We start from the raw sequence: 11,982 nt of genomic DNA on the forward strand, positions 1-11,982 counted from the left end.
TCCCTGTTATTTTCTGTTTTCTATTTTTTCCAGTTTTTCTCTTTTCCTCCCTCTCCCCTGTTCTTCTACATTTGATTTCTTATATTATACATGATATATTTGAAAATTGTCGGAGTTGTTGCAGAGGGATGGGATAAGAAGGTGGAAAATTAAAAGAACGGATGAGACACGGCGTCGTGTAAGACGTATCGGTAAATCGATGACAGCAGAAGTATTTATTCATCCCCGATGACAATTTTAAAATAGATCGTATGTACCTGCTAACGTTAGAATTATGCCAGATTCTTTCTCATTTTCGAACTGAAATTTTCGAACTGCAATTGGAGAGATTCGGAACGACGATTCACCTTTCGTTAGGGTGTTTCTACTGTTTCTCTTTTATTTCTTTTCTCTTAGTTCTCCTCCAGTGTATCCACTCTCTTCCTCGTCGCGATGACTCTAAGTCTTTTGAAACTTCGCTGATTTGTGAAGAGGTTCCGTATAAATATCGAATACTTTTTAGTTTCGTTGCGACTCTGATTTCCGTATAAACTTTCGAATTTTCTAAAAGTGATTCCTTTTGTTATTGATAATACGTTATTATCATAAAGTTGATCAGTATACATAGATACACAGGAAAAAGACATAAAAGTCTATCTTTATCAGTTTTCTAATTTTCATGCTACTTGATGGCTATGGGGGACCATTCTAATATACTTACTATGATTGGAGAAGATACTTGTTAGATCCAAAGATAGAAAAACTTTTTAGGGATAGCTGATAAATCTACAAAGTTCCTTAACAAAGAAACGGTACAATGTAACGAGGATCAATATTTTTTTAATGTCCACAGAAGTGACGAACATAAAGGTTTCCTATAGTATATGTAATACGAACGTAATAGCTTTTTTTTTACAGTAAATGCTCAAATACTTTTGCGATCCAGTGTAAATTTTGTTGAAAGTAGGAGAAATGTAAAAACGTAACGAACGAGAGTTCGAGTCTGAATTCACAAAACCTAACTTAATTTCTATTTTATTTGGATTTTCGGGTTGTCCGGGTTTCCCGGTTCGTTTCCCTGTCGACTCGGTTATTACGATGCAACGACGTCCCGGATTTTCACGTTTTTTCCTCTTGTTCCTCTCTCTTTCTCTCTGCGCCAGGATTACTTCGGCCTGGACAAATTGAATTTAACTCCGGCTAATACGCCGGCCAAAAGAGCGCGTATTACGCTGCTTTGTCCAGGCACATCGTGGAAATCAGCGATGATTTGTGTGTCTCCGGCGCCGCGACGCATTTTCCTCCTTTTTTCCTCACCGACAGAGGATCGAGATTGAATTTCTTGCCCGTTGTCGCGCTTTTCTCCGGCTATCGCTGCGATTTTTTGCCCCGTCTACACACGTACCATCTCCAGTTCCCGTGTTTCGAAAATCGATCCAAACAACTTGTCATAATACGTAGACACAGTTTCCAGCTTTATCGCGAGTCTCACGACTATTTTTAACCCTCAAACGATTTTTTTTGAAAATAGTAAAACATTTCGAAATTCTCAATACATGTTTCATTTCCTTTCTTTAAATTTCGAGTAAAATACATAGGCAAATGGCAAATTACTTGCCGTGAAAATACAATAAATTACATGCCTCGTTGACTACACAGGATATTTTCAATCTTTCCAGACAAATTGCACGAACGAAAGTAAGGAAAAATATACCTTTTAAAACGCTTTATTAGAAAATTATAAGCAAATATTGAAGCCAGCGTGAAATACATGTATTAGGCGAGGAATTTGTCATTATAGGATATGAAAGGGAGGGACTCTGTAGTACGATATTAGACGTAACTACGCGTAAAGATTCTTAAGAAATTCGAAATATAGAAACTGGATACTACATCGATGTCAAATCTGTATGGATGTATTACGACGACGTGATATTTTGATGTGGAAATTTAAACATTTTAACCAGTTGCCATTATTTATAATATAAATATGTAAAGTGCATACACGATCGATCTTTCATATTTCGTAATGTAGAGCATTTCAGATTGGGTTTAATATTTATTTGTAACATTATAATAAAACATGCATCTACAGCCATTATTTTTCTTCTTTTTTTTCATCTTCTTTTTTTTATTGACGATATTCTAAATTTGGAGGGATATACCCACTATATATATTCACTAGCTAAGGACAATACTTATAATTAAACATTCGTATTATAGTATTAAGAGACAGAGAGGAAGATTATAAAATAAAGAGTAGTCTATTTCCAGACAAGTGTCTATTTTTCCATTTACTTTCAGATTTGACACTTAAATACGTTAAAACGAGAACGCCGTATATTTAAATTTTAATTAAACGAAAATTGCATTGCAAAGGATTGAACAAATGGAGGTAAATTTGACCGCGAGATTACGGAGGTCTTGTACTTCCTCAACGATTTTTCTACCAGAAATTCCTAGTGAAATTGTTCCTTTTTTCTTCTGTACTGTCTTTTGGAAATTTTTGTTTAACGCAGTGGAAGATGCTCGCGGGAACGTTGATTTTGGCGTGCGTATATCAATTAGAAGAAGATTTACACGTTACAGGCGTGCGAAATGTAGAATTATACTAAAAGCATGGTCGACTCTTAAACCACGCGACGATCGATTCTACCGCCGGAGAAAGGTGATTTAGCGAGGAAATTGTACATTGTCAACTATCGATTCGGCATAGAATCTAACGTTAAATATCGTTGCATTATTTCTGCAAAAGTAATTCAGCTTTAACCTTCCATCAAACTCCGTGAGCCTTTCCAGTCGAAGTTTGCAGTTGTGGATCGGTCAAGTTTTCGCGAATTCCTCGGTTGTTCGGTTCACCAATAAGATTCGAGAATTCGAAACTTGCGAACGAGTGTTTTACTTACGTTGTTCTTTGCGGCTTGTTGTTTTTAGTGATTTACGCGGGCACGAGTTCGCGTTACGTATCGATCTAACTTCCGCGTAGGGAGAATTCTGGAAGTACGGCACTTTTGATTAAAATTTTCAAAAAGTTACCAAAGGTGAGCAAACTATTTTTTGAGAGAAGGGAGCAAATAGTTAAGCGTTAGCTTTTTCTGTAAAATATATAGTTAAAAGCTTGCACGATTTCTTTGATGCAAGTTTTATACTTTCCACTACTACTGGATATTCTTCGGTCGAAAGTGTAACACAAACTTATTTCTACTCTTTATCATTCGCGCAACTGCTCCAGACATTTTTCTTCTTTTTTCCAGAATTAAATCACCGTTGGTAATAAATTAATCGTAGTACGAATTTCTAACGATAGTAATGACAGAGCTCTGGCTGTTCTAAATAATCGTATCGCATATGAGTAGCATTAATGTAGCTGCAATCATACTAGGAATAATGATAACTGTAGCAAACGAGTTATTACGGCGTTTCCAGAAAATTACCGACACTTATTCGTAACGCCAGCAGCTTTTGCCCCGGATGTAAGATCGTAGCTGGGATACACCGAATTTCTCAGGAAAAGTGCTCGAGATATTACTTAACGTTTGGCATTCGTCTTCCGTTCTGAAGCAGGTTCCTTCCACTCGGCGTCGTTTCGACCGGCGTCGATCTCTCGTCTATTTTGATCGACTCGACATTCCTCCCCGATTTTAGCCGGCTATGGAGCTTCACGCTTGCCAGAAATATCAATTTGCGCGAGAGTGGCAACAGTTTGCTTGATTTGGCACGGCGCGGCTTACGTCCGAAATAAATCTTCGCGAGCTACACGTGGACCTCCCTGAAAACTGATTGTCCGCTCGTTCTTCACGCCAAATGCGAGATCAATCTGTTTCTGCGTCTCGTTATTATATACATTTTTATCTTCATTCATATCAATTCATATTAATGTTAAACAAACAATGTGTATACACTGACAGAAGAGACTTTAAAATTCATACTTGTGTATACTAGCTACGTTGATAGTAACTTTGTCGTACTAAACATTACTTACCGTGTCGGTAACAGTCATACATACTATATTCATTCATGATTCAATTCTTTTTGTCGATTATGATCTTTTTGCTTTCAAAATTGTAGTGTTTTTTTGTACTGCTTATCCTTCACACTTGCTTTTGTCGTCCGCTCTATGTAGCGTACGCGTTATAGGAACAATTGTGAAGAATCTACGATAAGAATGAAATAATTCAGGACATAAAGTCAAGTAATAAAACCGACCATAACTCGTACTATAACAAGAAACTATCAATCACGAAACGATCGAGCCCATATCTCAATTTCGCAATCAAAGATTCCAAGGTCTCCTGCAACGTTAGAAAATTGGGGTAATTTCCCAGTTCCTTAAAAGGACGCATATGGTTGAAAGATGCGCAAGCTCGAGGATTAGAATGAAAAGGAGGGAAACAGAGAGGAACAGAAGGAGGGGGAGGAAAGGACGAGGCGAAGACAGAGGCCGCCTATACTCGTCGCTGAATAACGCATGACTGTCTGGCTTGAAATTATAGCATTTCGTCCCCTCTCACTCGCAGGAACTACCCCTTGGCTCTGGACGCGCTTGTTCGCTGCGCTTTCATTCAATTATGCATCCAGCTTCACCCACACCGCATCTTCTCCCTCCCTGCCTTCGCTCTTATTATTATTTTTCCGCGCGTGACTTCGCTCCAGCCGCCTTTTCTTGCCGTCTTTCGAAGTCCGGCGTCGTCGAAAACTCTGAAAACTCGATCGTTCGTCTCGATATATCTTTTTTTTTCTCTCGCGAAATCCAGACCGTGTTGTTTCGGAGAAAACGCGGGCAACCCTCCGAGGAGTGATCGTTGACCTCTTCTTTATATTCGGAGTAACTCGCGTGAACGAGAATAAGCACGACCATGAACATCGTGTTTTCGAGTTGTGACCAATATTTTTTCTATTAAGTTATACAATCGACGAAGAGACCTTTCAGGCTATTTTCAGGCTTTATAAGAACTTACATCGATTCATCAACGTTTTCGAACATCTAGCATAGAAAATTTTTATGAATACGTTATTTGCGTTATATAAAACTTTTTGAAGTCGCAATTGCGACGGTTATACTGGTACTTTGAAATCAATATGAAAATGTACGTAGAGGTTATAAGATATTTATTGGCAACTTGTATTCAATAAAAAATTAATATATGCATGCATAATGCAGTATCGATAGACAACTCTGTAGTCTTACACTTGTCGCGAAGATATTTTGTAGACACATGTGACTGTAAATATGGTTTTGCTTGGACGAATATTCATGTTTGGATGTATTTACGCGTGTATATTAGCGTGGCTGTAATAATTCAGAATGGCGAGAGGAAAAGAGAGGCGGTCGACGGCGTGTGCGTTCCATAGTTGATCGGTTTTTCACGAGGTGACGAGCTACGGTTACGGCGTAAAAATTTCAAACGTTCCGTATCGACGCCTATAAATATTCATGCTGCGACGAAACGCCAATATATATGTAGAGTAACACGAATATGTTGAAACGACATAGTTGTAGAGCACCGAGCACGGGAAGTTAAGTATGTTGCTCGCGAGCTTTTTCCCCGAACGTGGTCTCCGTTCGCCACGGAAATCGTTGTCAGTCATCGTACCGTGCGATTACAGATTAGGCGTAATTTGCCGGGGCTGACTGGAAATAAGGCAAGATCCGCAAACACGCTGGTTGCAAACCTTTCGTTACGCGAGCTTTACTATGACAAAAAATTCGAAAACGAGCGTGGAACGCTTGCGGCGGAAGTTACGAGTAGCAGCGGTACCACCACGTCGTCCGTAAGTCGAGAATACCGGTGCTCGCGTTACACTCTGCTCGCGATTCTGTTTTCTATTTGCCGATGGCAACAATGATGTTATCGAACACGATACTCCCGGTTCTCGAGCCTCGACTCTGTATCGAGAGTCGGTGATTGCGCGCGATTTGCCCGGAAGTGCCACGATATTACATGGTTTTCTATCTTTTGTTACAGGAGAGCGACAATCTCTGGTGGGACGCATTCGCGACTGAATTCTTCGAGGACGACGCAACCTTAACCCTCACGTTTTGCTTGGAGGACGGTCCCAAGAGATACAGTAAGTTGCGCCACCGTGCAATTCTTCTTTCAAAAGCGTTCCACTCGATTTTCCATCGGGACCACTCGCGATTCCTATCGATGTACTAACTATTTCCTTGCTTGTGTCGCGGAATACGCGTTCCTACGACGTTATTTAGAAATGTGGAAAACGCATTTACGAAGCTTAGCGACGACCAACGAGAAGATATTGCCTCTGGTTGGTCGTTTTTCTTTCGGAACGACTCGTTCTTCTTCACGGTCCATTGTCCTCGACGATGCTCCGTACGTGTAGCAACCGGCACGCACCGCGTTATACGCGTCGCACACGTTCTAAATAATTACGTGCCACCACAGAGCAATTTTGCAACCGGTGGATTTTAATGTCTTCCTCCCTTGCGTTCGTTGCTGAATACACGGTAACAACGTGATTACACGTCGCATCGCATCGTCATCGAGCGTAAACGACAGTTCCGCGACAAGCATTACCGTAGCAATAAGATGCAACGGAGAACTCTCTCCGTAGTCTCCGTCTCTGATCCAGAATTTTTCAATCCTCCCGACCCCAGTCTATCCTTTTCTCTTTCTCTCTCCCTCTCTTTCTTTCTTTTCTGTATTCGATGTTTTTCCTTCGAATGTACCGGCAAGGCAAACAGGAACATCACCGAGGAATTACATCGAGCAGATTTTCTTCGTTGCCCGACGAAAATATCTGCATACTGCTCGATGTCGTTGGATTAGGTACTAATGATCCGTTCATTTATGCTTACAGCGATAGGTAGGACGTTAATACCTAGGTACTTCCGTTCGATATTCGAGGGCGGAGTAACGGAACTTTACTACAATTTGAAACACCCGAAGGAATCATTTCACAATACCAGCATAACCCTCGACTGTGATAACTGCGTTATGGTAACGCATCACGGAAAACCAATGTTCACGAAGGTAAGAATCCTATTCATGTCAATCGAACGTACCATCGTTAGACCGCGGATTTTACCGCAAGTTCATTTTTTCCAAAACTAATTAAAGAATCTATATGCTGTCATTACACGCACCAAATACACCGCGTCTCATAATTACAAAATCAGTATAGAATTTTTTATTCTTATACAGGTACAAGGCAGACAGCTAGTTGTAAAAAAAAAACTTAATCTTTGAACCTAGCTTCGACGAAAATGTACTTATCATATTCTTACTTCATACGTTTTTGCATATTACGTATATTCTATGTATAGTTGCAGCATAACATTTCCTACGAAGGCATAAATATCCGCAGTCTACTTATCATTGTTGCACTATCGATTCACGGTTTAACAATGTAAACGAAAGGAATCATGGTTCGTGTAACAGCGAACGGCTCGTTTCACGTGCACGCTTCTTCGATCATCTTATTCGCTTCCTTTATTCCCTAGCATTGTTACATTTTCAAATTTTTTCTTTACCTTCGCCTATTTCTATTCACAATGGTATTTCGTATCGTACATTTTACATTCGTGATGGGACATTCTCTCTCGCGCCAGTGTAAAATGAAATTTCTCACCTGCGATTGGTCGCGAGGCCAATGGTCGTGTTTATACAGCAGTTTGAACGCGTGTTTGTTCTACAGGTATGTACGGAGGGTAGATTAATATTGGAATTCACGTTTGACGACCTTATGAGGATAAAGTCGTGGCACATGTCGGTGAGAACCCACAAGGAACTCGTGCCTAGGACTGTGGTCGGTATGCAACAGGATCCGACGATGCTCGAACAGCTTAGCAAGAACATCACCAGGCAGGGCATCACCAATTCCACCCTGAATTACCTTAGGGTACGTATATGTTAACTGCCTGCTATGAAAAGTGGCGAAGGTGTTTCGTTTTACGTTTAACGATGTTTCGAAACACCGTCTTGCTTCTTCTGTTCCATTGACTTATACTACAATTCCATCTATTTGCTGCGTGATTTATATGAAATACAGATCGTGTGTTTGACTCTTGTTCGACTCTTTAAGTCCTACATTATTATCGAATAATGTATAGCTCGAATTAAAATATTTTTTACAAATCACCTAGCAGCGATAAGTAAAGATGGTTTTGGAAAGTGTAACGTTCAAACGATGTATACTATTTTGTTACTGTAATGTATAAAGAGATTGTTAGCTCGTGAAAATTAATTGTAAAGGTAAAAAGAAGACAATGTAAATTAACTTAAGACAGTAAAAGCCACGCGCACATGATGAAACTTTCGCTTTGTGTAACTAAATACGGTATCTCCGAGCGCTGACACCATTCTACGACGCCTCAAAGAACTCGAAAGAAGTAGTATCTATGAATTCCGACCGGATCTTAAGCATATTTAATTCGTATCGATACATTTGAATACAGGTGGAACCAGTAGAATTTGTATTATTAGAATATCGATTAAAACGAAAAGATTATTATTATGTTCGACTATTGTTTGACGAAAAATTTTTGATCACTGACCGCGGAAACGTTCTAAATATATACGTTTCTCATATGAAAATAAATTTATTCGATTATAACAGCGCGTGTTGTGATCAGTCAGAGTAATCAACGTTTTATTAAAGGGTTAAACTCGAATAAAATAAGTAATATATTATTCGAAAGCAGAACATAAAGGGCTAAATGGGCCAAGAATCGCGAAGAGATCGGCTCGCGAAAGTACGGCGGGTATCCGGGTTACGATCCACCTTCTTTTGCACGCTCGGAAGCGCTTTCACTTGCGCGTATCGTTGCTCTTTGCTCGCTGAAACGATTGTTGCGTCGTTAATCGAAAGCTGACGAGAAAATATCTTCACTTCAAATTCTTCCTCGTCTCTCGACAACTATTTTCTATCAACACTCTTCTCTGTTCTTATTATTAAACAAATTTTTGATCAATCTGTTATAGTATTGCAGCATATTATACATTATAACCAAACTAGGAATACGGGTAAAAAACGAGAGGCGGAACGTCGGGCGAGCGAATCGATCGAAAAGCTGACCGATGGCGACGACCGTACTAATGCGAATATTAATTAAAATGAAATTAAAGTTTTGCAAAATTTCGGGCTGGCCTTCCGGCGAAGCTCGCTCCGTTCTGCCTCTATGCAATCCGCCCGCTATCGATTACTTTAATTGTCATCATTATAATATAAAGGCTGCCGGGAAATTACGTGCTTACGATAATAATGTAAAATGGATTTCAGTTTTATTACGGCAAACATAAACCAAATTTAATTTGCTTTGGAACGATGTTCGGACGATGCGTGGCGGCGTTACGTTCCGCGCACCGCGTGCGAATATATTTTAGGAAGTTTATTTTCAACCGGTACACGCCGTATACGATAATTTTCATATTAATAGCGCGCATAAGTTCCCTGTCGAACTCGCATCGGATTAAATAACAGTCACATTTATTTTGTATATCTATATCGACCGACTATTTTTGCGCCTGAAAGAAAATCAGCGGCGGTCACTGTTTTTGGGGATAATGATATTAATACGCGCACGCGTATCGCCCGCTACTCTTTTAGGACATTTATTTAGAGAACCGGAGAGTTAGAGTTGGTCAGAGTTACCGAAGGTTTCACGGCTTTAGCTTTACAACTACTTTCGAATACAATAGAACTTCGTTTATTGGAACTTGTCGAGAGACGAACAGTTCGTATTACAAGAGATCGTCAATTTTTCTCTAATTAGTATTCTCGGTTCTATTAGGTTTCTTTTTTAAAATGAATTTATATATATAAATATCTGCGTTTATAAACAACTGAAATCGTGATAATCGATGATTAACTACAAAGTTTTGATAACTATAGTTTAGATAAAATGACGTTTTATAATCAAGATCGCGAAACTATTATAAGCTTGGAGCATTCCACTAAGACCAAAGAATAAAAATTTGTCGAATTCTTTTTTCCAGTTATGTGTGATCTTGGAGCCGATGCAAGAGCTGATGTCGAGGCACAAGGCGTACGCGTTGTCACCGCGGGACTGCTTGAAGACGACCTTGTTCCAGAAATGGCAGAGGACGTTTGCCCCGCCGGGTAAGAGAGGTAGACGAACAGTTGCTTTACATGAGAAGCACCAGCCAGTGGAGCCAAACGGCCGACCAGTCTACCGCAGGATTCGTTTTTCGTTCGCTCAATGACGAAGAATATTCGTCATCGACTTGTTACCGCGTTAAGAGCCTCGGTTTCAATCGCTTTCTACGACCAGAACTTCTATTCCCTTGGACCGATCCTATTATATCATCCTTTATCTCTTGGAGCTGAAATCCATTGGGAAATGGCATTGTCGGACCACTTGGACGAAGGCTAAATTTTCAAATGTCGCGTACAAAGCGTTTCACGGCGTCGATTTCACGGTGAACGCGTATACTTTATCGTCGTTGCGTACGATTATAAAGTTAAAGTAATAACGCTCGAAAGATTGTTCGCCAGGTCGTTAAACATCTCGACCTTGACGTTAGAACTTATTAAAATGGAACGTTTCGAAAAGAAGTCATTCCGAATACGAAAAATGGTGGCGCTTCCGCGAAAAGAAAAGATCGACGATCCGATTGCTTGCGATCGTTGCTTGTAGATAGCAGCGGTAGCTGATTTTTCCTCGATCGACGTTGCGTGAGGTACTCCTCCTTGTAGTCTTATCGTTTGTTTTTATCATGCGTATGCGCTGCACCGCGTTTCCTGTTTCACCCGTAACTCACCACGTTCCCTCTCAATTATCCGGCGCCCCCGTGTTCAAGGTCGAGGAAATCATGGAACCGAGCGCGTTAAAATCGTAAGAGCACATCGGACTTACTTCGATGCGAATGCGTGTTTCTCTGTAAAGATATATTCTTCGTGAGTGCAGACACTTCTTAAGTAGCTTTTTTTGATTGAAAAAAGCGTTTAGAGAACGCGATCTATCGATCTTTCTATCTGTCTGTCCACCGATGCATGCATGCTTCTGTGTGTCAGAGACCTTTGATTTGGAGAAAGGTCCAAAGCTGGGTAGCGGTCTGAAGTTTCTTAGCGCGCTGCTACATGGCTAGCGTCCTCTTCGACCGGTTGAGGCACGAGTTTATCGAGGATCTGTTCTTTCAGAGTCACAGAGGCCGGCCAGTAAACGAAGAAAGCGAAAGGGTAGCACACCGGGGCCAGGAAATAACGCGCCGCCTGCGCCCAGCAAAAAGAGATCGCCGGGACCTAATTTTTCTCTGGCGTCACAGGTGAGCGTACTACGAGAGTCGTTAGTTTTATCGTAAAACGGGCTGCAGCCGAAGCGTCCTTTATCGAAGGCTGTGTCTCCGCTTTTCAAACGATTCAGGACTATTTGTTCTAACAAAACGCTATAGAACAAAATCGCCGTTTACGATATGTAATCGGTATGGCTGTCTGCCTCCTCTTCTAACGAGTGACTGACTCTATCGTTTAACGTTTCTCTTTGTACTTTCCTGTCGATCCAGGACGTGATGGTTGTGGGTGAACCGTCGCTGATGGGAGGGGACTTTGGCGAGGAGGACGAACGAGTAATCACGAGGTTGGAGAACACGCAGTACGACGCTACGAACAGTTTGGACCCTCATAGTCACGACACGCCGGGTGGACCACCTCCGCATCCTCATCAATTCCATTCGGAACCGACCCCGGGTAATTCTTGGCCTCCGGATCGCGGTCCTGGACCGCCACAAGGAGGACCCGGTAGTCAGGTAAATGTCATCCTTTCCAAACACGTTCGCGAGGCGCTCGAACAAGAACGAAGATTCCAATGTCGAAGCGTGACGTGCAACGGGGGTTACAGGGAGTTCAAGGTGGACAAGGCGGAGGAGCACCAGGTGTACAGGGTACGCAGGATGCCAATCAACAGCAACAAGACAAGAAAAGCCCCGCTGTGAGCCAGTGAGGCCAGGAGTCCCCGCGCCCCCCCACCAGGGGGCGACGGGGGCGCAGGCCCAAGAACATGGCTCCCTAGCGGGGCGAGAACCC

General features: G+C 41.4%; 1 protein-coding gene across 7 annotated transcripts in view; it reads left to right on the forward strand.

The window, feature by feature from the left end:
• The window catches only part of Chi (LIM domain-binding protein 2 Chi), a 133,993-nt gene extending 122,056 nt beyond the window's left edge, over positions 1-11,937 (forward strand). For 5 of the 7 annotated variants that reach the window (XM_072015495.2, XM_072015493.2, XM_072015494.2 and 2 more), the window contains 6 exons: positions 5,946-6,048; positions 6,799-6,971; positions 7,636-7,839; positions 9,936-10,068; positions 11,101-11,225; positions 11,463-11,899. In XM_072015495.2, the coding sequence (XP_071871596.1) occupies positions 5,946-6,048; positions 6,799-6,971; positions 7,636-7,839; positions 9,936-10,068; positions 11,101-11,225; positions 11,463-11,891 (1,167 nt within the window). In that variant the 3' untranslated portion in view covers positions 11,892-11,899. Of the gene's footprint in view, positions 1-5,945; positions 6,049-6,798; positions 6,972-7,635; positions 7,840-9,935; positions 10,069-11,100; positions 11,226-11,462 lie in introns of all 7 variants that reach the window. The other 2 variants (XM_072015492.2, XM_072015489.2) reach the window with 2 other exon arrangements.
• The last annotated feature ends 45 nt before the right edge of the window (positions 11,938-11,982 follow it).

The sequence above is a fragment of the Bombus fervidus genome, chromosome 13, assembly GCF_041682495.2.
Source record: "Bombus fervidus isolate BK054 chromosome 13, iyBomFerv1, whole genome shotgun sequence".
Lineage (NCBI taxonomy): Eukaryota > Metazoa > Arthropoda > Insecta > Hymenoptera > Apidae > Bombus > Bombus fervidus.